Below are 24173 nucleotides of genomic sequence, written 5' to 3'. Positions count from 1 at the left end.
TATAACGCAAACTTCAAAGACAAATTGAGCACATATTTATATTCGTATATTTCCAATCGGATCTTTTTCATATTTGGCATATGGTCATTCTGCTTTCGCACCGTTATTATAGCGTGCTAGTATGCATGCTCCACGAACCACTTGCAGCCGCTTTGCGAAAAATAATTAGCGCAAAATGACGTATGCGGTGTGCGGTGTGACGTGATAATATATGTCAATTGGGAGTAACGTCTTGTCCTGCCTTTTTTCATGTGTTGTCTTTCTGCGCTAAAAAGTTATACGCACCAAGCTACCTGCACTCATTACGCTATGCTATATGCGCCTTTTCTGCGGCCGTCAACGCGTTACAAGCGGCGGCAGAGGTCCGTAAATGTGTGATAGACTGTGATCATTTAATTACTCGCTAATAATTAACATATTTGCACAGCGCGAAATGAACGAGGACACATGAAAGGGCACAACACAGGCGCTGTGTTGTGCCCTTTCATGTGTCCTCGTTTATTTTGCGCTGTGCAAATATGTCGATTCTAAATCACCAACTAGCCCAAGGTGCCGTTCTATCAAGCCAATAATTAATTATTTGCTAAAATCCTGTAGCTGAAACGCTACAAAAGTGCCGCATAAAGTACAGTGCTATGTGTACTGTCTAAAAATATTTTACTGTTTGTAGTGGCATTGATGATTCGACAAGGATCCGACCATGACGATTCCAGCGTAGCCGTGCACGCATTCCGGCGCATGCATGGTATACGATGGTCACGATCGCGCCGCCTGGATAAACGTATGTATGTACATTCCTTACGAGGAACTACAGCAGAAGGAGGTATGGTATGGTACGGTATGGTATGGTATGGTATGGTATTGTATGGTATGGTGTGGTATGGTATGGTATGGTATGGTATGGTATGGTATGGTATGGTATGGTATGGTATGTTATGGTATGGTAAAACATTATTGGGCCCTGAGGCTCAGCCAAGGGCTGATGCGGGCCACTCCCACTCTGGGACAGATAGGCCAAGCCTAACTGTTGCCACCATCTTTCTTCTTTGGTGCAGTGCGTGTGTTCCACAGGGCAGCGCCATAGCATATGGTCTAAGGAGATTAAATCAACGCATTTGTGACAATTGATTTCTATGCCGCAGTTTGGATTGATCTTATTGAAATATAACCGGGTATAGGTACGTGCGTGTTTGTAATAGCCGCAGTGCAACAGACTGCACTCAATTGAGTTTAGAGTGAGGCAGTGGAAACTGTATCCGTCATATAGGTAATATAAAGAGGGTTCCGTTGAGAAGGCACGGCTGGCTAATAATCGTCGCACTTCTCTATGTGCAACTTCATTGAGGTTACATTGAACTCCTACAGTTCCGGCCATGTGTGCTGGGAACCATCTGATCTCTACAGAGTTGATATCTGTATACGTTGCTGATTAGCCTTTGTGCTTGCTCTTATATGAATCCCTTAGAGTAGGCCCTGATTGCTGTGCAGAAATCACTGTAAATGTGTGTCCACCTTTTATTACGTATGGCCAGAGTCCTTCAACTTTGGTATGGCTAAAGCAACGGCTACGTGCTGTGCTACGCCTGGATCTCTGGTTATAGTTGAAACAGTGTCGTGTATCATGCCCTTAACGGTGTATGCCTTATGCGACTGGATGATCGGCCAATTTCCGTGCAGGTGCTACTACAGCACCGTCCGCATCTCTCGACGGCCCACAAAGCAGTGAAAGCACTCTTGTGTTTTTTGAGAACGACGGGCTTATGCAAACGCCTCTGACTTGTGGTGCAATCCCGCACGCTGTAGTGAATGCACTGCATATCTTCTCTCTCTTTTTTCTCTTTCCTCCTCTCTATTTCTCGTCTTTCTATTCCCCTTCCCCGATCCCCCAGTGTAGGGTAGCCAACCGGAAGTGTTTCTGGTTAACCTCCCTGCCTTCTCCTTTTTCTGTTTCCTTCGTTCCTTCCGGGTATGCCTTATTATTTGCGACCCAAGCAGCGTTGGCAAAAACCGCTTTCTCTCCCTGCTCCACGGCTTCTTAAATGAGTGCGTTAGCACTGGCTGCACGTCGGGTGACGTTATGAATTGGGTGTACTACGTTACGGTATGACGCTTTGCGTGTGCGCAGTCTCCGCATTTACAAAAGCATAATAACTGAATATTCCATTTACTTCAGGATGGCATGGACAGCGCGGGTGAATCAAGGGGTCTCATAACGCAACGCGAATCGCCACGGCGTTGCTGAAATTTCAGCCCCGTACACTTCCTATGTACTGCGTACTGCCTTTCTTTGTCCATGTCTTTCCGTGCTGCCCTGCGTGTTAGCGGGCAGCGCGATATATAGTAAGCTATTAAACAATGGGCCTCCCTTTCAGTCCATCTTTTTAAAGACCCCTTGCGAGTTGTTACATAAGGGGCGAGTATTGGGGGAACACAGAAAATTGAAGACCAGTGGTGTAAATCGAGTTAAATCACAAGGGGGGACACACATCTTGCCATAGCGGCTATCTTGTTTTTATTTATATAAATGTTAAAATCATGCTTTGAAATAAAATTCTTAAAAACGAGCCTGGCCGGGTTCCCAGCTCGTTGCATTGTTCCACTGAGTCTTCTCCAAAAGCGGTCAAGCGGCAGTTGCGATTTCAGTAGTCTCACATAGCTGAAGGGTACTGAACACAGGCCTACACACACTACAAAATAAACAGGCATTTAACAAAAGAAAAAGTTGATTGCACTATACTTAACTCTCAAGCAATTCAATTATATAGCGTTTGAAAGATAAATCTCAAGCTCAAGAGGGGACAATGCCAGGGGTGTCCCCCCCCCCCTCGTGATTTACGCCAGTGAAGAAGACTTAGAATAACAGAGAGCTGAGCTAGTTGGTAAGTATTCATTCTAAAAAGACAGGGCGTGCAAACACGGACACAAGAAAGCGGCGTTTGTGGTGTCCTGACTTCTTTCTTGTGTCCGTGTTTGCACGCGCTGTCTTTTTAGAGTGAAGAAGACAGTGCACACTGTGCCGCCTACACAAGTTTGATGCATTTCTAGCGCTTAGACGAAATAGAGAAAACAACAACAACAACAAAAAAAAAATTCGGCAGATCCCACGCACTGTGGGAATCGATGTAATGCGAAGCAGCCAGCAAAGAGTTGCATACATCGCCTTTTTTGTCTTTGAGCCAAGCGAAATCATTCATGCCATGGCATCTAGTCCACCATATATCGCATGTTTGCCATGCACGCATGCATGCACAATATGGTATATACCATGCCAATGAAACGCATATTCTGGTATATACAATGCATGACCTGTCGCTTATGTTCATCACGCACTCGAGTCGTGCCATACCAATTTCGGTATATATCCAGTTAACAAAACGGCCGGAAGCACACCATGACGGTGGCATGTAAATCATACCGTACATGACATGCATAACATGATTCGCATGTTAAGACCTCTCATTTATGTTCGTCATACAGTCACATCGCGCAATATCAATTTTGGTGTATATCAATTGATGGCCGCGAGTGCATCACGAGTATAGCATGTAAATCATGCCATACATGACATGCATGTCATGATTTTCATGGTAACACCTTTCATTTACGTTCGTCATACAGTCGCTTCGCGCAATACCAATTTTGGTGTATATCAAGCTAGCGAAACGGCCGCGAATGCACCATGAGCGCGGCATGTAAATCATGACATACATGACATCATGTCACGGTTTTCATGTTACCACCTGTTATTCATGTTCGTCATACAGTCGCGTCACGCAATACCACTTTTGGTATATATCAAGCTAGGAAAACGGCCGCGAATGTATCATGAGTGTGGCTTGCAAATCATGTCGTACATGACCTGCATGTCATGCTTCCATGTTACCATCTCTCATTTACGTTCGTCATGCAGTCGCGTCGCGCAATACCAATTTTGGTGTATATCACGCAAGCGAAACGGCCACGAATGCGCCATGACCATGACATGTCAATCATGTCGTACATGTCATGCATGTCATGATTTTCATGTTACCATGTCTCATTTACGTTCGTCATACAGTCGCTGCGCGCAATACCAATTTTGGTGTACATCAAGCTAGCGAAGCGACCTCGAATGCATCATCAGCGTGGCATGTAAATCATGACATACATGACATGCATGTCATGGTTTTCATCTTACCAACTGTTATTCATGTTCTTCATACAGTCACTTAGCGCAATACCAATTTTGGTGTATATCAATCTACTGAAACGGCCGCTAGCGCACCATGAGCGTGGCATGTAAATCAGGTTGTACATGACTTGCATGTCATGATTTTCATGTAACCACCTCTCAGTTATGTTCGTCATACGGTCGTGTCGCGCAATACCAATTTCGGTGCATATTATGCCAGCGAAACGGCCGCAAGTGCACCATGAGCGAGGCATGTGAATCATGACATACATGTCATATATGTCATGGTTTTCATGCCAGCACCTGTTATTCATGTTCTTCATACAGTCACATAGCACAACACCAATTTTGGTGGATATCAAGCAAGCGAAACGGCCACGAGTGCGCCATGAGCATGACATGACATCATGTCGTACATGTCATGCATTTCATGATTTCCATGTTACCACGTCTCATTTACGTTCGTCATACAGTCGCTGCGCGCAATACGAATTTTTGTGTACATCAAGCTAGCGAAGCGGCCACGAATGTATCATGAGCGTGGCATGTAAATCATGACATACATGATATGCATGTCATGGTTTTCATCTTACCAACTGTTATTCATGTTCTTCATACAGTCACTTCGCGCAATACCAATTTTGGTGTATATCAATCTACTGAAACGGCCGCTAGCGCACCATGAGCGTGGCATGTAAATCAGGTTGTACATGACTTGCACGTCATGATTTTCATGTTACCACCTCTCACTTACGTTCGTCATACGGTCGTGTCGCGCAATACCAATTTTGGTGTATATCATGCAAGCGAAACGGCCGCAAATGCACCATGAGCGTGGCACGTAAATCATGACATACATGTCATGGATGTCATGGTTTTCATGCTACGACCTGTTATTCATGTTCTTCATACAGTCACATAGCACAATACCAATTTTGGTGTATATCAATCTAGCAAAACGACCGCGAGTGCGCCATGAGCGTGGCATGTAAATCATGTCATACATGACATGCATGTCATGATTTTCATGTTACCACGAGTCAGTTATGTTCTTCATACAGAAATGTCTCGTCATACCAGTTTTCGTATATATCCCTTCATTTAAACGGCCGCGAGCGCCCAGAGACCATGTCATGTAAATCATGCTGCACATGACATGCGCGTCATGATTTGCGCGTTAGGACCAGTCATTATGTTCTTCATGAATTCTTGTCACGTCGTACCAATTTTGGTGTATATGAAATTAACGGAACGGCCGCAAGAGCCTAAGGTCGTGGAATGTAAATCATGCTGTTCATGACATGCGTGTCATGATTTTCATGATATGACCTGTCATTTATGTTCGTAATAAGGCCATGTTATGACACACCAATTTTGGTATACATCCGATTAACGAAACGGCCAGGAGAGCACAAAGTCGTAGGCGGCTAGATAGATAGATAGATAGATAGATAGATAGATAGATAGATAGATAGATAGATAGATAGATAGATAGATAGATAGATAGATAGATAGATAGATAGATAGATAGATAGATAGATAGATAGATAGATACGCTCAAAGTCGCAGAAGTTCGCTAAGAAATGCTTCGCATTTAAAAACAAAACATGCAGACACCGAAAGAAATAAAAGGGACAGTAAATGCATCAAAATTCAGTATTCCAACTAGCCCAGCAAGCCGCTTGCACAAAATAATGTTATTCCGATCGCCGACAAACACGGGTTACTTGGTGATGCCTGCGACGCGGGAAGGGATACCGTTACAGTCTGATACTGTACTGCCGCCGCGGTGGTAGAGTGGCGGTGCTTGGCTGCTGACCCGAAAGACGCGGGTTCGATCCCGGCTGCGGAGGTCGCATTTCGATGTAAGCGAACTGCTAGAGGCCCGCGTACTGTGCGACGTGTGCACGTTAATAGCTGGTCGAAATTCCCGGAGACCTCGGCTACGGCGGGCCTCATAATCATATCGTGGTTTTCGCACGTAAAACCTCATAAGTCATTATTATTATAGTCATCATCTGATACTGTACTGTGCGCTACATTCATTCAAGTGCGCGAATTCCGATGAAGAAGATTTTATTGCGTCCTCAATTCAATCGTTTTCAGCGCGCAATTTACTAAGTAATTAATTTTTCCTGCGCTCGCGCGAAATTAAATGCAGTGAAACCTCGGTGATACGAATCTCACGGGACCACCGAACATATTCGTATCATCCGAAATTCGTATCACCAGAAAGCATGTAAAATTAGCATGCAACAAAAGAAAGCTGGCGGACATTTTCATTTATTGTTTTTCAAGGCCGCAGCAACGTCAGGAAGAACCCTGAATGATTGTCAGTTAGGTTTTTAGATGTCGGCAATCATACCAGCACTCTTAAATATACGGCTCATACGCGTGTATTTAATTAATGAATCAGGTGCGTTGTGACCTGCGACAGCAGTAGCCGCTTCCAAATTTTAGTATGCTTGTTTGCATAACAACGGAGTACTGCAGCGAAAGTAACGAAAGAAGCGCTTTGAAGCGATGGATCAAGGCCACAAAATGACAAAACCACGGTACTGTGTTATGATTTTTGTTATCACGGCGGTGTTCTCGATGTTTTCTGAGATTACGGCCGTTCCCGCCCGCACAAGTGCGACCTCAACGGTCGCACATGTTGACGTTGTGAGGCCTGACTCCTTCGCCGACACCGTCCTTCTTTCGGCCCTCGTCCACCTACCATAGGATGTGTGATGCACGAGACAGGCACGTGTAAACACAGTACAACGACAGCAGCCCGCGTCGACGCGTTAGAAAAAAACTTGGACCATCTCCCCGAAGAGAACCCTGATGGGATGCGAAGCAGCAGCGGTGCGCACGGCGTTGACCCGGTTGAAACGGGCGTCGACGCGGGTGCTGGAAGAACGGTTTGAAGCGAAACTCGGTGTAGCGCTTACTCGAGTAAACGTTTGTTTGAAACGCAAAGACACGGGAGGCGGGTTGGGTTTCGTGTAAGTTTCATTAAAGCGTTTGGCAAGACTTCGTAGTCGTTGTGTCTTCAGAGTCGAGACACGGGCGCTGGACCGGAGCAGGCGCGCGTTTCGCCTTGACTACCACGGGTGAAGCGAGAGAGAAGTGACACGTTCATAGGTGTTGCGAGCGGACGGAGCAGCCGGCAGCTGCGGGCGCTACGGCGAGCATGCTGCGGGTGAGGGAGAGAGTGACGTCATCGCGCACCTGCGAGGGAAGCGTGCGAGGGGAGCGTGACGTCAACGCAAAGCTGTGGCGTGACCTACTTGGCAACGCTCCAACACCTACGGCGAGGGGAACGCGTTGCGGCGCATTCGTACGGACGCACGTAACGTACGGCGTTACACACATGAGTCAAAGAGCTGCTTCGCATCTAAAAAAAAAAAAGGCATGGCGCTAATGTCCTCCGTAATCTAAACGCGAAGGCACACAAGAGCCTCAAAGATTCGCGCACACAATCTCGGAGGCCGTGGCGCGTCTCTGAAGGTTTATTCTGACCGTAAGAAAAGTGTTTTTCTTACACCGTGATTCTGACGATTTGGCGGTGCGGCGTGCATGCCCATGCTTGCGTTCCCGCGCTCGCACGTGCTTGGCGCGTCTTCCGCGACAGCGCGGACAGCACCTCTTCGTACCTGGGCGGTAGCGTACGTTCGTATCAAACGTCGCTGGGTGAAAATCGGTTCGCAACAACCGTACTCCATTACCTTGCAGGCCAATGGACCTTGGCCGGGAACAACGAAAAATTCGTCTCACCCCGAAATTCGTATGAGCTGTGGTCGTATCCCCGAGGTTTCACTGTATAGCGAGGCGCGCTGTCCAAGGCGGCCCGCCCAGGGTGTTTACCGAGTTGACTTTTCTAAATTCCCTGAGTTTTCCAGGTTTTCCCTAAGTGTTTTTTGCTAAAATTCCCTGAGTGAAGCAGAACTTTGTTTTATGTCAAGATGGGTAGAGACCATATCGCTCGGTGATGTCACTCTCTAATACGCACGTTAGAAAATAAAAACGACTTAATCCCATTTGAATAGTACATAGAACAGTTAAACCTCAATATAGCGAAGTTGGTAAAAGCGGCAACTCACTTCGTTATATCGAAACTTCGTTAAACTGGAATTCGACCTCTCATGCAAGGCATAATTACTGAAGGATTACTCTTAAACTGAAAATGCCACAAGAATGCTTGACTAATATGGCAACATGAAAAAACTTTTTTTTTTAATTTTTTGCGTGAAAGAAAATAAATTTTGTTGAGCCTGGGGTGCAGCAATCACAGTTAGATGCCTTGCCTGAGTGTCACATGTAAATACGAAGCAAATGCGGGTTTAATGCACTGTGGAATTGCGATTGTTCTGCTGCTGCGGGTTGTCGAATCCTCGCGCGTTGCCCAGAGAAATGCAACGCCTTTGCTACCATGTTGCCCAGCCGAACCATTTGCTCTCCACGAACGCAAAACATCGAAAACCATCCCACGTTAAAGGGGTCATGAAGCACCCCTCGGGCTTGTTGAAAAAACACATCCTGTGGAAAGCTGACACGGCTATGAACTGCTCTGCCAAATATTACAGTCGTGCGCGCCGCGTAAAGGCCACAAGAGGAGCGCGAAGTTGCCGTTTCCCTAGGCACCCTCTTTTCAAACAGAGGCCGCTTCTCACTCTCGTCGGTGGGCGGGGCGTCTGCACGCTGACGTCGCGGATTTGCCAGTTTACGTCGCAAGAGACATAGCATGCCGATAGCCGATGCCATGGCCGATAGCCGACGTAAATCGAGAGCGGCGTTCAGATCAGATGCGCTTCTTGCCACGGGGTGCCGCCACTTGCCGGCGCCGCACTCCTCAGTACATGGTAGCCGCACTCGCGCACGCGAATCACAGCGGGAGAGCGATAGCATTTCATGACGCGCGCTGACGTAACTTCTTTCCCCCGTGCCATCCCTCCCTATGTAGCTTCCAGTGCGCTCGTCGGCACGAGAAAAGAGAGAAAGCGCTGAGAGCGTGCGCCAAACCCCCGTAACTCCGCACATTCTTGACGGATTCGAGAAATTTTTGCGGCAATCAATTCGGGAGGCAGTAAACTCCGATACTGAGGTCATTAGATCATTACTTGGAAAAGTAGTTCATGACCCCTTTAAAAAAAGTCACAGTTTTACCGCGAGAGCAAAATAGTAAATCCGATAGCAAGAAAGAGGAATTTTATATGAATATAGGCTAGCAGCTCGCTCCTTCAGGAAACGCAGCCGCTGCACTAAGTGAAGTGCCCTATCTATGGCTCAGGGGCGGATTCAGGTACCTAATGGGGAGGGGGGTGGGTACAAATGCTAAAGAAGCCACCGCTCAACAGTGCATTTTGGTAGGTCACGCATATTTACAACAGCCCAGAGGGGATTATGGCGGTGCCTAAGAAGCCTTCGTTGTAAACGTGCATAAGGAAGCAGGAAAAGCTAGAGCGATGAGAGAGGTAGAGAGCAGGGACAAGATTCTCTCTTTACCCCTTTTGGGCCGTGGCAGGCAAAGCAACCTGAAAAAGGGGGCAAACTCAACAGGCAGCCTGACAACGGAGGTGGACGACAGGCACTGAAGGGAGGGGGCGGGGGCGGGGGCTGGCTTAAGGGGGGGGGGGATCGCCGCTACCCCCCCCCCCCCCCTTGCATCCGCCACTGCTATGGCTTCAACGGAAGTTTTGCAATTAGAGCACAACGCCGACAAAGGTATGAGCCGTCTGCTGATCCCCACTAAAGATACTGCGGCGCACGCGACCACACCCGCTGGTACAAAGTACGCACTTCCTGTCGAACTCACGCAGCCCCCACGCACTTCCTGTCGAACTCACGCAGCCCCCCCCCCCCCACCTCCCCAACCCGCCGGCTCCTATCTCCATGTGCCCATCGCGCGAACGAGGCGGTCGGCTCGTTTCATCTCTGCTTAAGACCCGTTCGTCGGCAGCGCTCGCGCGCGCTTTCACTCGCGCATGGAGCATACGACGCGCGGGGTGATGTAATCGCGATTTGGACTTGATAAGGAAGATCATGGCGAAGGCAAAAAATTCGCGTCGCAGTGTCTATATAATTGCTATCGCAAAAACAGCAATATAGCTGCGCGCTAAGATCGCATGAAAGCACGGCAACAGCCTGAATTACGGCACATCCAATTATGGTGGAAACGTTACTGTTTTCCGACATCGCGCGCCGAATCGAGCAAATGGGACCCGTGCCGGTGTCGCGAATTTCGGTCGCCGCTATGCCTTGGCTCTGAAAAGTTTTGTAATTCGGCTTTGTAGCAAACATCCACGTGGTGTGGCTGGTAATTGCGAGCTGCAGCCCCCCAAAATATCGGTCGACTGCCTAAAGCTTGTTTCAGCAGTGCCCCCATCGGGAAAAAGAAAAAGAAAGAAAAAAGCTTTTACTTGCTGTGAATGGGCTCGTTAGTTACGCTAGCTCTCGCCTGGAAATTTATTCTATTCTTCACGGAGTCCTAAATAGCATCTTTGAAGCTCGGGAGCAGAGCGAGTGAGCTCTCCGATAACAGCCAACAAGCGTCTTTTTTCTCGCCGATCGGGATGGCTTGCCAGATACATGCCTTATCGAAGACATCCGCTTCCTGAACAATCGCGATCGCTTGCAAGATAACTCAAGCTCGTTATAGCTACTGCTACCGCTTGTACAACTAATCATGCTTGTTACTTGACACGCGGCAATAACAAAAACACCATATCGGGCGTTAACGCACAGCACGCGCGAGAAAGAATAGACGTCAGACTCTGCCCAGGCGGCGCTGCGAAAAACACCGCCACCAGCGCCATCATCGCAGCCCTGGCACTAACTGGGTAGTGCAAAGAGAGCCCGTCCGCAAGCGAATGTGCATAGGCCACAATATATCCCTCCTCTTTCGTTAGTTGCTGTCTGCCGGCTCTGCCCTTCAAGCCCAATGAGGCTTTGGCAGGCCAATTTTGTATCACATTGTTACTGTGCCAAATGTTAATAAAGTATTATTATTATTATTATTATTAGTGTCGAGGCGCCGTTTCCTGACAACCAAGGCCCTGGAAAGCTTCTTCCGCCAATCCACGCTTCAGAAACAAAGGAAGCTGATCAAAGCGATCTGCGAGTACAATGCAAAATAAGTTTTAGTTATTCCCGCGCGCCGCAACTCGCAAGTACAAGCGAGCATCGTACGACATCAAGTTCGAGGCAAACCCTCCGACATCCGTTCTCTAGCGCCTAAATGCGTTAAAATCGGGGATATACGTAATGCCACAGTGATAAAATACATACACGATCAATTTACTTAGCTATGCATCTTACGATCAGTGGTACAAAACTCCGTTCATCAGGGACGAATGGCCCCAGCGATTTTCGCCTTTGCAGTTGCATTCTCCGTTAATTCATCTCTCGCTTCCTGTGATTTGGACTGTTTTATTACGCATCCTCAAATGGTCTCTTGATGGTCGTCCGTTTGTGTGTACTGTAAATGAGGATACGTACGTGTCCACTTTCGTGGGGTACAACCAAAGGCAAAACTGTGGCCTCCGAGATAACTGCGGCAATTGCGGAGGCCACAGGCAAAACAAACCTAAAGGTGGTCACGACCAACATTTTGCGATTTGCTTGTATGGCGCCCCTGTAAGCTAGTTAGAACCAGAACCCCGAGTCTTCAAAATGTACGTCCGCGATGTTGTGTTGTGACGACCAACTCGTCGCGGTGTGCGTATCACGCGTCTTCAGTCTGCCTCTAGCTGCTCACTTCGTGTTACACGACAAGCACCGCGGTCAGAGCCTCTGCTGAGCTTCATAGTCAAGGTTACCACGGTTCTCCATCAGGGCTACGCAAAACAACAGTAGAACGACATTATCAAACTTTCTCATGCGACCGGCTGTGGAGAACGCGGGTACTTCGCTTACCCAACACGCTCGCAACATTCCGTATCCAGCGCTCTCGCCTTTCTTCTTCGTACGACAACTATGGAAATCGGTAAAACTGAACGTTGTTATTCAGTCTTTTACGTCCGTGGCAATTCACAACGCAACAGTGCGTCTTTTGCGGCGTTTCTTCGTAGCGTGCGGAGGGGTCTCGTCTGCTGCTGTTTTCGCCGTCGTTCTGGCGAGTGATCCAGCAAGCACTTCACGACGGTTCGGTGGCGCGTCCGACTAGCGGAGAGCAATTCACAGCTTTCGTTCTGAGTGTTAAATGCGCAAACACACGCGATATTAACCTCAATCGTTGTTTCGCACTCGCTAGTTGCACCTGGTCCCATAGCAAACTGTGCGACAATACTTCCCCGACAGGTGGCGCCACACGTCTTGAAAACTCCAGAGTCTGACGTCTATACAGAACTACACCGCATAGTCACAGAACACCCTGACAACATTGCGCGATACGATGTGTCGTGGTTCATGGTTCCCGCATGCCACGCATTAGCCGGATTCTCTCCCACTTCACCGCTCCGAAGGCGATGACAGCATCGAGGTGCGCCACTTCCCCGCAGCGGCCGTTTGATGCGAAAAAATGCGTTCACAAAATGTCCAGCCAGCGCTACCGCGACTTTCGTTGCCTTTCAATAAAGTTACCGTGGATTTTCCCTGATGGGAGCACAATTTCCCCGAGTTTTCCCTGAGAATTTCCAGACTACCCAAAATCCCCGAGAATTCCCGGTCGGTAGACACCCCGCCGCCCCATGCACACACGGTCACGTGGCGACCACAGGCGTGCGCACAGAGGGGGCAGTGCCCCCCCCCCTAATCGCCTGAGGGGGGGGGGGGGGGCGCAAAATACACTGATTTAGTAGGGTGAACCTTCGCTCCCCCCCCCCCTGATGGGGAACCCCGCGACACTCCATTTTCATGATTTTCTCATCTCTTCACGCTTCCATTTTTCCCTGAACTTCTGCCTTTTTTGGATTTACACGCAGCATGTAACTACACGTAACTATTCAGCATTTGATTTCTTCTTTATGCAAGTTAACTGATGGCTGGCTCACGCATGTGCTACTGCTAATAGGCAGTTTTAGAATAGCGTACGCAAAGCTTTGCGTCAGCGTTTGTCGCCACTGCGCATGCATCGTACGCTATCCTTTTGCGGGCCCCCGTTGACGGAAAAAGCGGGCAACCGCAACGAACGCTATCTTTGCGTACGCTATTAGGCAGTTTTAGGATAGCGTACTTGCTAAGTTAGCACTTGCGGCCCGCTATTTCCGTCACTTAACGGGAGCCCGCAAGCGGTTAGCGTACGACGCATGCGCAGTTACGCGAATAGCTAACGGAAAGCTTTGCGTACGCTATTCTAAAACTGCCTACTAACGATATGCCAGGCCTCAGCCATTAGACACGTTTCTTCATTCCAGTGCCTGTATAAAACTGCGCATTCGTGGAATTTTGGCGTGCCATTACTCTCGACAATGTAAAGACAGATTAGATGGTGAGCCTCCGGTTAGCGATATCTAATGTTTCATTAATATCTAACCAGAGATTATTGTCATATAAGATCAGGTGTCACCTCTTGCCTGAATGAGCATGCACGAAGAAGTATCTGGGTCTGCATTCTTTTCCGCCTTTTCAGTTGTTAGTCGGCTTTTGTGTTTTCCCGACTTCTCTTTTGTGTCCCCGTTTGCATGCCCACCGTCTTTTATCATGAACCCCTACCAACCTGCTGAGCAGTTTTGCCGTTCAAACGTGACTTCAAGCAAACACAAGTGGTCCACATGCGCGTGCGTTCGTCAGTTTTCCTCACAGAGGTTCTGTTCGCTACGTTGTAGCTACGCATTATTTCGCAAAACGCGACGAGTCCACTTTTACCTGCGGGACGATTTAAACATTTAACATTTCCTTTCGGTACACGAATCTTTCCACATTTGAAAGGAATAGAATGCATGTGTCTTTCGGTGGTCTAGGCGGCACTTTTACCCTTGTGTGAAAATGTAAGCTAATGTGCCGCTCTCAGTATAAGCTACAACGCCAGAGCATGTTGTAGATCGTACTGCGCGCGCACGAGCATATGACGTCACCTGTTACTTGCCCAATACGTACACAGTGTCCTCAGAGCTGCTTGCTGCAAACACATGCGTGGGAATTCTGTTCTTTACCAATTCTAAGCTTTACCAGCCTGGCATATACGCCCTGCTCCTTCATATATGCATGGCGCATTGCAGCACAGAGCAGTGCAAGTTTCGACAGTGACTCTCCGCTGTAGCGTCACGTGATGCAATTACCCTTACGTTCCAGAATGGTCCTATTTTCTGTTCATTGTGATAACTGCAACTTTATGCCAGCAGTCTAAACCACCAGTGTTTCACAGGAAGCTTTGATGGCACAATGTATATAAGTACATGATTTTGGCATTGTCAGTACATGTGAAAAATTGAATTGGGAGCTGTGAGAGTGGAGAGCAGACAGTGCCTTATTATGTTATGTGAACAGCGGATCTCATGTGCTAACAAGAAACAAGCCATTGCAAAGCAAATCTTTATTAAATTGGGTTAGGCCCCACAGTATACAAACTATAAAAAAGTCCAGAAAATAAGTGTACCAAAGGCACACAGTTTCTAAATTCTTTTGCTTGTTTTTTTTTTTTTTTTCGCGCTCTCTCTCCCCACGCTGTTACCACTGTTATAAAAACACAGGCTCAGCGGTATGTCATTCGTATGTACAGATTAAAAAGACGAAGGGATGTTTCAATGATATGAAGAAAACAACAGGGCTGGTCAAGAATGGCAGGACGGGATACAGAGATGTGTGCGAGAAGATTTTTGATTTCTGATACACACTCCTCATTTGCATACACATGTGCACAGAAGGAAGAATGGGGGAAACAAGCTGCATAATGCACCACAACCACACACAAAGATTTGCAAACTGGGCAATAAAAGAAAGAGAATATCAAAAGCAGAGGATATGCAAAAAGGTGCCTCATCAAAATGAAATGCACTGTGTGCATGCACCACTTCACCAAGGGCATCCTCAAAGTGCACACAAAAACATTTATTGGGAATGCTCCATTTTGCACTGCACCAATTTTAAAAACCTTTCTTTTTCTTTTTAGTCAGAAATACTGTTCCATGCAAAACTCGGCAACTGCACCTGTAAAATGTCTCAAAGAAGACAAGGCTACATGGAGTATAAAAGTGCATAGCTCAATATTAATTCAAACCACTGACATCTAACAATATTTCGTGCACCAGCACTGTAGGCCATCAAGTGACTCCTCTCAGAAACTTGACGAAACCACGCTCACAAATCCAGAGCAGCTTTCTGTACAAATGTAAATTTGTGCGAGCTTACTGAAGTTTTGGAGGAGGGGAGGGGAGCCAGGATAGCTTTATATAAGCAGTAATGCAAAAAGTTGAAAAACCTGCTTCCACAGCAGGATGTTAGGAAAATGGCTCTACTTCCTGCATATCCTCATTACAGCCCATCATTGCCAGCACATTTTTCTTGCATTATTCAAACAGCTTATACTCAACACATTAAAAGTGTCAGCACATGTGTTTCTTACGCAAAGGAGGCGACAATAAGAGTTATAAAAAGAGCCACTGAGATTCACAGTTCCAAGTGACAACAATGGGATTGTGTTCGTTTCTTCAGATGCACACTGTACCAGAAAAAAAAGACTGCACAAATTTAACACCGGACATACAGAGAGGCAATAAGTTAGAAAAGTAAACAGCCAGCAATTACATCCCATTAAACAAGGAAATAATATAACCTAAGGGCATATCACAATAAATGGGTCAACCACGCACTTCATTAAACATCTTCGGAATGAACACACAGCACATGCACAGATAAAAAAACAATGAAGAAAACTGGCGAGGGAGAGGAATAACACATACGTGGCACCATGTTTCTCATGATTCCCTAGCACCGTACCGTAGCATGTCACTGCTCTAATATGAATGTTATGACTGCTCGATCTGTTAAATATTTGCGTTCGCCAGCGCCTTAGAGCCAATGCCTTTATATAATAAAACCCAATCACATTTGCAATCATCAATGCAAAGGCTCAACGGCACTCAACGCTCAACTTATTAAAAAAAAAGACACCTAAAAAATTAAACAAAACAATTTAGCAAATGATGCTTTAAAAAAAGGATAACTGGTTCTTCACACCAATTTACAATTTGCAGACCTTGCATTTCACAGTAACAAGTCTATTTGCAAATCATGGTTTTCAGGACTATACATGATGCACGCATAAAGGCTTATAAGCAGTAAGAGCAATAAAAATATTAAGCAGCAGCAAAAATTACACCGGGTTCATTGCCATTTTGTCACTGGTCTCGTTTCACACATTTGAAGGAAGTAAATGTTGCACTGTTCTGTAATTGTGTTCCACCTACCAATGCTCGATTGCAATGGGACCAAACAAGCTCGACTACCACAACTGTAATACTGCTACTTAGCCCAGTACCATTTCTTCGCAGCTCCACATTGTGGCAGACAATATGTTGTCTTACACCGGCACCAAGCCTTCTCCAGTACTTTGCACAGAGCCAAAAGTCAAACTGTAAAGCAGATGTGGCCGCCTGTATTTTTACGCAAGCCAGAAAGCCAACTAGGCCAAAACAGGCCATGGGTGGCGAAAAAAATGCTCTTGAATTTAAAAATGATTATGGTGCACAATAACTAGTACACATGCGATGAGATACTATGGCTTAAGTGGCGTCTATGCATTAGCTCTATAGAGAGTGTGTAATGGATGTGTTGCAAATACGTCCATCAGTACTATTTAAATGCATCAGTATGATTAGTGCATAAGATAATAATAATATCTGGGGTTTAACGTCCCAAAACCAAGATATGATTATGAGAGACGCCGTAGTGGAGGGCTCCGGAAATTTCGACCACCTGGGGTTCTTTAACGTGCACCTAAATCTAAGTACACGGGCCTCAAGCATTTTCGCCTCCATCGAAAATCCAGCCGCCGCGGCCGGGATTCGATCCCGCGACCTTCGGGTCAGCAGTCGAGCGCCATAACCACTAGACCACCGTGGCGGGGGATTAGTGCACAAGGTTTTACATACTTAGATAAGAGGCATTTTGTAGTTAAAGGGACACTAAAGAGCAAAACGATTTTTCTTGCATTAGTAAAGTAGTCTTCCACAATACCAAAAACACCACACTTTCTGCGCAAAGACGCTTAATAAGCGAGAAAACGCGCAAAAAGAAAATACAGGTGGCGACGCCACCTTGGAATTCCCGCACCATTTGCCGTGATGTCACATATTTTTGACGGCGCCTGCTTGGGCCTACGTAGTTCCTAATCGGTTAAATCGAAGTACATTGTCCTCTGAGGGGGCCAGAGACTTGACATAACGAGTTTGTGGAAATTTCGTCGAGCCAGTGGCGCCAAAATACGTTAAATGCTCTTTGAAGTCTTTTACGTCACAAATTACAAAGTTCGGCGTGAAATTTAAAAATGAAACTTTGAACTTGGTTTTCTCCTCTAATAATAAACCTATGGTGGCGAAATAAACTACACAAGAGTTCTCCGAGCACACTTTATCAATCTAAACCAATTCATTGTTTCTCTTTAGTGTCCCTTTAAGGGGAGATATTACTCTCCTTAAAAATTTTTTATTTTCATCACATACAAATGAAATTTTCAGACAGAGTATATTTTAGCCTGCTACAAGCAGATATGAAATCCTCCCCCCCCCTTTTTTTTAATCTGAAGTAGTTTTTGAGTTATTTAATATATTATTAAAGATCAATTTCCCCAGCTTTTTTGCAATTTTATCAAAGACTATTCTAGAAAAATTATGTGGGCATATTCTAGAGCAATCAGTGATTACAACTAGGCCATCACTGTAATTTTAGCTCTATTCTTCTAAAAGTTATTACCATGTCTAATACGGTGGTTAGGGAACCCCAGAATGTTTATCAGATGCACTGCCAAATGAAATATTTTCTTAGAAATGATATTGTAATTTATTAACTTTACTGTGTGTAGGAACACATATACTTTAAATTGCAACAATAATAATTGAAATCTGACTATTACATCAAATGATAATGTGGGCAACAGCGCATAGGAGAAAAGTGCTTCTTTCCGGGCGCGTTCACGAGCGGAGATGATTTTGAAGCTGACTTTAGCGCACAATAACAAAATAAGTATCATAATACATTATTATTGCAGCAATACATCCTCTTGGATGTCCAGACTGCAAAAAAGTTTCTAACAGTCAAATTTTTTTTTGGCGATATTTTGGTCCAGAGGACCAGTGTCTCCCCTTAAAGTAATAACAGTAATGTTATTTTTATAGAGTTGGCTACTTTACAATGTGTGCAACTGCTACTCTAGTACTGACCTGATGCCTCTGTGCAAAACTGTAAAGGCAAGGTGGTAAAGGTTCAATGCATCACTTAGTGAACTGCACACTTGATGTTCGGTTCGCCGTTGCCCGCGAATCGTGGCCCCAGATAAGCAAACAGGTGCAATAGTTAGAAGTGTCGACTGTTGGGCCAGTTCATGCATCATTGTAAAGTTGTTGAGTGGAAAACGGTATGAGAAGAAACATCCCATCCAAATGTTTCTTGTCGTACTGTTTTCCACTCAACAACTTTAAAGTGGTGCAATAGATACCTCTTAGTTCTACAGCTTAGTTAAACACATTCTGCTGTTTTCAACATAGACAATTTCTGCAAACTGCTGTAATAGCACAAAATTTTACGCTGCGACTTCTATAAAAGCTGCAACCTAAAGAACCGCAACACACAGGAGACAGCTCAACCAATAGGCAAGTACTATTGCTCCTGGCTGCTTTTTCTTTTTCAAAAATCTATCTCACTTTAGGACGTACACACAGGACGGGTGACAGACACTGTAAGCAAAATGTTTGATCAAGCTACTCCACAACCAAGGTCATCAAGGCAGTATAGTACCAGTGAGACTGACATATAACACATATCTGCAGTTGAAAAGATCACAAGCCGAGCTGCCCTTGTAGAAAACACGGTGATGGAAACACAAGATCGCTTTCATGCAAACATGCACAAACAATAATTACACCCCAAGACGGCACATAAGGCAATCCACAGTCAGCAACTCACTCAAGAGAACTTCTTGGAAGCTATATCACCACTGGCACAGTTCACCGGTAAGGTTTTGTTTTAACAAAGCACTAAAGTACAAGCACACGCGCACACACACACAAAATAGTCTTTCTTGTAAACATGCAACATTTCAAATTACAAAAGTGAGTGCACTGATAGCTGAAGTTTGACAAATGTGACTCATAGCAGAATCATTTACAAAGTTTTGGCTGCGAGGCACTGTGAATAATGCATACTTTCCTCTTTTTATTCTTCAAGGTAAATGTTGTGCCCTTCTACAAAAGCACATAAATATATTGACGCACTGACTGTGTTCCAACATTAATGAAAGTTATGCTTACGTCATCCGGCATAAGGCTGTATAAAAGCTGCACAATTTCTCTTTAAGATGAAGCTACACATTATCGGAATGTAAAATTGGCTAGACCCTCATTCTTGAGGTACCAAAGGCAGCACAGGTCTTTGTGTGACTTCTTCTCTGCTGTGCATTATGATAGTTCAGCTGTTTCGAGGCCAGTGTGATAGACATTTGAACTTGACTGTTACAAGCATTGCTGCAGATTATCTTCATTGTATGCCTTCCTGGCACTCATAAGTTACCGCAGCAATGTAAAAAACAATGTAAGAAGCCAAGATCAAAGGGCAATGGTCTTCACAGAGGTGCTTCTTTGGAGAGTAACGCTATTAGACTATACCCTGGAGAAGTACCTGTGCAAAAAACACCATCAATTATCAAGAATGCCTCACAACAGCCAAAAGGAGTTTTTCAGGTTTGCTAGGTGCCAAATTCAATTATTTAAAACTTTCACAAAATAGATTTGCTCAAGATGGCTTCGATGATACTTTCTTCCTTGGCAAAAAATGGAGTGAGCATCTGAAACTGTTGTAAATGTGCTGTTTTCTCTAGACTCGGCAACAAAAATGACAGAGGCACATATTCTTTAAGAGAAAGCTACAGACACTTTGAACCCGCAGGGACAAGGACATTGGTTGCAGCTTCGAGAAATATTGGTAGAACATTAAAAAAAAAAAATTTTCACAGTCACTTTGGTCCCTGACAACAACACAAGGACAGCACATTATGCAGTAATGAGTGTTTAGATGATTCCTGTGAACTGGGACCATAAGAAACAAATAAGAAAACAGGAGTGAGAAACAACAGCTCTTAAAAACAGAGATGATAAATGATGCCAGATAATGAAAATTTGTCTTCTGGTGTCTGCATAGATTGAGTGTTGTTCTCAAAAAGAAAAAAAATTTACACTCTTCCTCACCTTTGCTGTACAGCTAAACACGAGGCTTAATAAAAATGCAGTCAAAACTAGCATTAAAAAAAAACTTTTTAAACACTAAGAGTCAAGTGGTAGCACTTGACTGACTTCTGACTCCTCTCTGGGGACGTTTCTATGTACAATAAATACAGCAGGAGTTTTGGCTTGCGGCTGTGCGAGACCGCTTTTACAGGCACACAGGACACTGAAAGAGCAAATTTTTAGGCCAAAAGGGTCAGAAATGCAGCACATACATGACCAATGGACACTCCGAGGCATAAACATGACAGTAAAGGCAAGAGTACGATTCAACAACAGAAGCAGTTTTAAAGCGATGATGAAACTGAAAACTTAAGCTGGAAACCTTACCCTAAAAGACTGTTCGAGTATGGAGAAAGTGGATAAAAGAGCTAACCTTAACAGCTGTGCCTACTCCCACTCTCTGCTACCTTCAAATTATGGGTGGAAATTCACATAAAAGCCTCCTTGCTTCTTGTGCAATGCAAACAAGAAAAAAGGAAAACGGTAAAAATGAGTAAAGCAGCAGAAGCAAATCCTGCAGGTGCATTTGACATCAATTCAAATGTGCAGGAGCATTCTTTGCATATTGCAAATCTTGCTTAGTCAATGGGTCATGCAAGCAATGCTCAAACTTTTGCACATGCGTTCATTCAAGAGTGGCAAGCCTCAAGACTCAAATGAAATGCAACCATGGCAGCTCATGAAGTTCAAAACATAGCAGGAACAACTCAAAGCAATTACTGAAGAAATGTCAATACGAGAGCATGAAGCTTTACTGGAAATGAGCAATAATAGTGCAACCTCAAAAGAGAAGCAGAGAAGAATGCAGGGTTTATTTTGGCACAAGCTGATGATGTACGGCATCCTATACATGAGCATTTTCTATAACTAAAAAAAAAAATGCAAGCATGTAGAAACACCCACAAGCAGAAGCTCTTGCATAAGTGCCTTTCTCACTTTTATGTGCATACAATGCAACACTGTCTGAGTCGACTATACTTTATATGGCAAGCAATGGCAAAGATATACAAGCCTGGTTCACCATGCATCATGAGAACTAAATAAGTGAAGAAGCATTAATGCTGTAGCACTCTCTAGACAGTGGTAAAAGACAGCCTATTCAAAAAGAGTTGGTATAACTTCATAAAATTGTAAGCAGATATAATATCTATAAAAACTTTTTTCTTTCTGAGTGCCAGTATACTAAAGTTATACCACAATGTATCAGAGAGGTTTCAGCAATATCCGATAAGATGTGCACTTCTGAGGGCTAAATAAAAGAAAGTACTACGAATATAAAGCTTTTCCTGTTATGTAAAAAATCAATGTACTAAGTAAATGCCTCTGTAAAAATAGAATCCATTCGATCTAATACTACTTTTAATGTCCATGCACAAGAAAAGGTCCCAGTGTAAAGCTGAGTTGTTAGTGATTTACCTTCCATATACACGTTTAATATGTCTTTATAAGACAACATGGCTAGTGCTTGTTCACTCCTGCTCAAAATGCAAATCTGTCGTAAGCATTAACAATGTTAACTCAGAAATGACCTTCTAATAAACTGGGACCTTAAAATGAAATGACAATGGGGAACAATGTTCTCATCCTCTTGCATTTTCAACAACTAAAAAGAGGACATCTTCACGAGTTTTAAAGCGATCCTGAGAAAACAATAAATGTTGCATAATAATGATCAATGAACCAATGCTGTCATATCACTGGCACAGTCTACTTGCTAAAAAAAGAAAAAGCTGCCATTGCCATTTTGAATGATAATCTGGGACACTGTATTAAAAGTAAACAAGGCACAACAACACAATTTGTAAAAAGAAGCAAGTCCACTGTGGCCACAGCTACACCTTTGAGGTTTGTGCCTTGACTCCAAATGACAAAAGCCAAGATCCACTGATTGTGAGCCAAAGCGTAAGATAAATTTATGCTCTTTTTATTGGTATAACAAAAGCTGCAACAGTTTGCTGAAAAAGTAAGTAAGAAAAAGCTATTAAAAAAAAGGTATGGGCTCTCTGCAACAGCAATGATGCAATTTGTAGTAGTCTTTGCCTAGAATCTCTTCCTTTTGAAGTGACAGAGACTAAGCAAAAATAGAATGGTGATGATTAAATAGTGTGGATAAGCCTTCACAGTGGAAAATGCCTCACTCTCTCTTCCCCAGGTCTCGCTTTCATTTGCAGCTGATGGCTAGCAAAGAAGGGTACAGTAGTGGGGGAAGACTAGGAAGGACGACCAGCACTAATAGCAGGACAATGTCAGTGGAAACTGGCAAGAAATAGTAAAATGAAAGAATGGGAAGGGGACATAGCACATCACTTTCGCAGCAGCACAATTAAATGATGAAAGAAATCTAGAAGGCCGATGTCACCTCATCTTCCATAATAACGTCCTATTTTTCACGGAAGAAGAGCACAGCACATCACATGGGGGGGGGGAACGAACACACACAGTCTGCCTGTCCCATGCTCTCACTTTCCGTGGTCTCTGCACATCCACCAAAGGGCACTATGTACAGGTGCACAAAGATGAGCACCCAGTGGGCACTCAGTGGTCACCTCGCAAGAGTTCAAAGAGGAGGTTGAAGCTAGGAGCCTGCGGATCAGCCATAGGTGCAGAGGAAGATGAAGCACCACCAGAAGAGGCAATGCGCCGCGATGCTGCTAGGGATTCCTTGCTCACCTGGCAGGCACGCTCGAGCTCGGGCACACAGAGTAGCAGCTCACCAAACTTGGATGGCTGTGATGGGTAGTGAGATATGGTGTATGCCTGCAGGGCCTCCAGCACTTGCTTCTTGCAGGCACGAACCTTTTCAGGCTCTTTCAGGCCACTGGCGTCTGTGCAAGACAATCACAGCTACAGAAGGCATTCTTGGTGCCACGCTAAGGTGTACTGCCAAAAAGACATTAAAGATGTAGTAACTGAAAATTAGCCCCACTTTTTTTTTCCTTTGTTAGCGTCAAACTATTTTCATCATGGCATTATGAAGCTTTAATTTTTGGAGTTTGCAAGAGATGATTAATTGCACCACCTTTAAAAAAAAATACATGTGCGCTGCAACTGCAACCCCCCCCCCCCCCCAATCCCCGTCCACCATAACCACTACGTATACACACTTAAACATCGATATAAAGAGGTTCGATATAACGAAGTATTTCAACAAAAAGCACTTGAGAGACATAAAAATTTACAAAAAATATGAATTTTTGGGGGTGTAGGCGACCGAAATTTTCGAGCTGGGCAATGCCAATTTCCTGGGTGTAGGCCAGGTCGGTATTATTTGACACTGAAACGTGACATCACTTGGACAAGTGAGCTTTGTTACCACTGGATGTTAATGCCAATGTTTGCTGGACGGATGCCAGATTTTCCACTTCATGAGGCACATAGTGCTATTGTATTAAGAGTGTCTGTTGGAAACGAGCAGCATGTGGCACACAGCATAGTACAAAGGCTTCGTTGCTGATCCAGCCTGCTCTGCAGTATCAACGATGCACACAAGGTGTAGGCCAATGAACATCGCTGCACTGGCTCGAATTGGCCTGCTTGCAGCCTCCAAGATCACTCCACTGCCAATGGAATCTCAGAGGTCATGCCTGGCCACATCAGTGTTCAGTAGCACTCCCGGGCCACCGTAGTGACAGAAGTGCATGCGC

The 24173-nt window shown here is 45.0% G+C and overlaps 1 protein-coding gene across 1 annotated transcript in view; it reads right to left on the bottom strand.

The window, feature by feature from the left end:
* Positions 1-14612: 14612 nt before the first annotated feature.
* The window catches only part of LOC119405129 (nuclear hormone receptor FTZ-F1 beta), a 113409-nt gene continuing 103848 nt past the window's right edge, over positions 14613-24173 (bottom strand). Inside the window, exon 12 of the mRNA XM_037671927.2 lies at positions 14613-23354. Coding sequence (XP_037527855.1) covers positions 23065-23354 — 290 coding nt within the window. The 3' untranslated portion in view covers positions 14613-23064. The remainder of the gene's footprint in view (positions 23355-24173) is intronic.

This window comes from Rhipicephalus sanguineus, chromosome 1 (assembly GCF_013339695.2).
Source record: "Rhipicephalus sanguineus isolate Rsan-2018 chromosome 1, BIME_Rsan_1.4, whole genome shotgun sequence".
NCBI lineage: Eukaryota > Metazoa > Arthropoda > Arachnida > Ixodida > Ixodidae > Rhipicephalus > Rhipicephalus sanguineus.
Note: the sequence above shows the minus strand (reverse complement) of the source record. Positions and strands in the feature narration are given on the sequence as shown.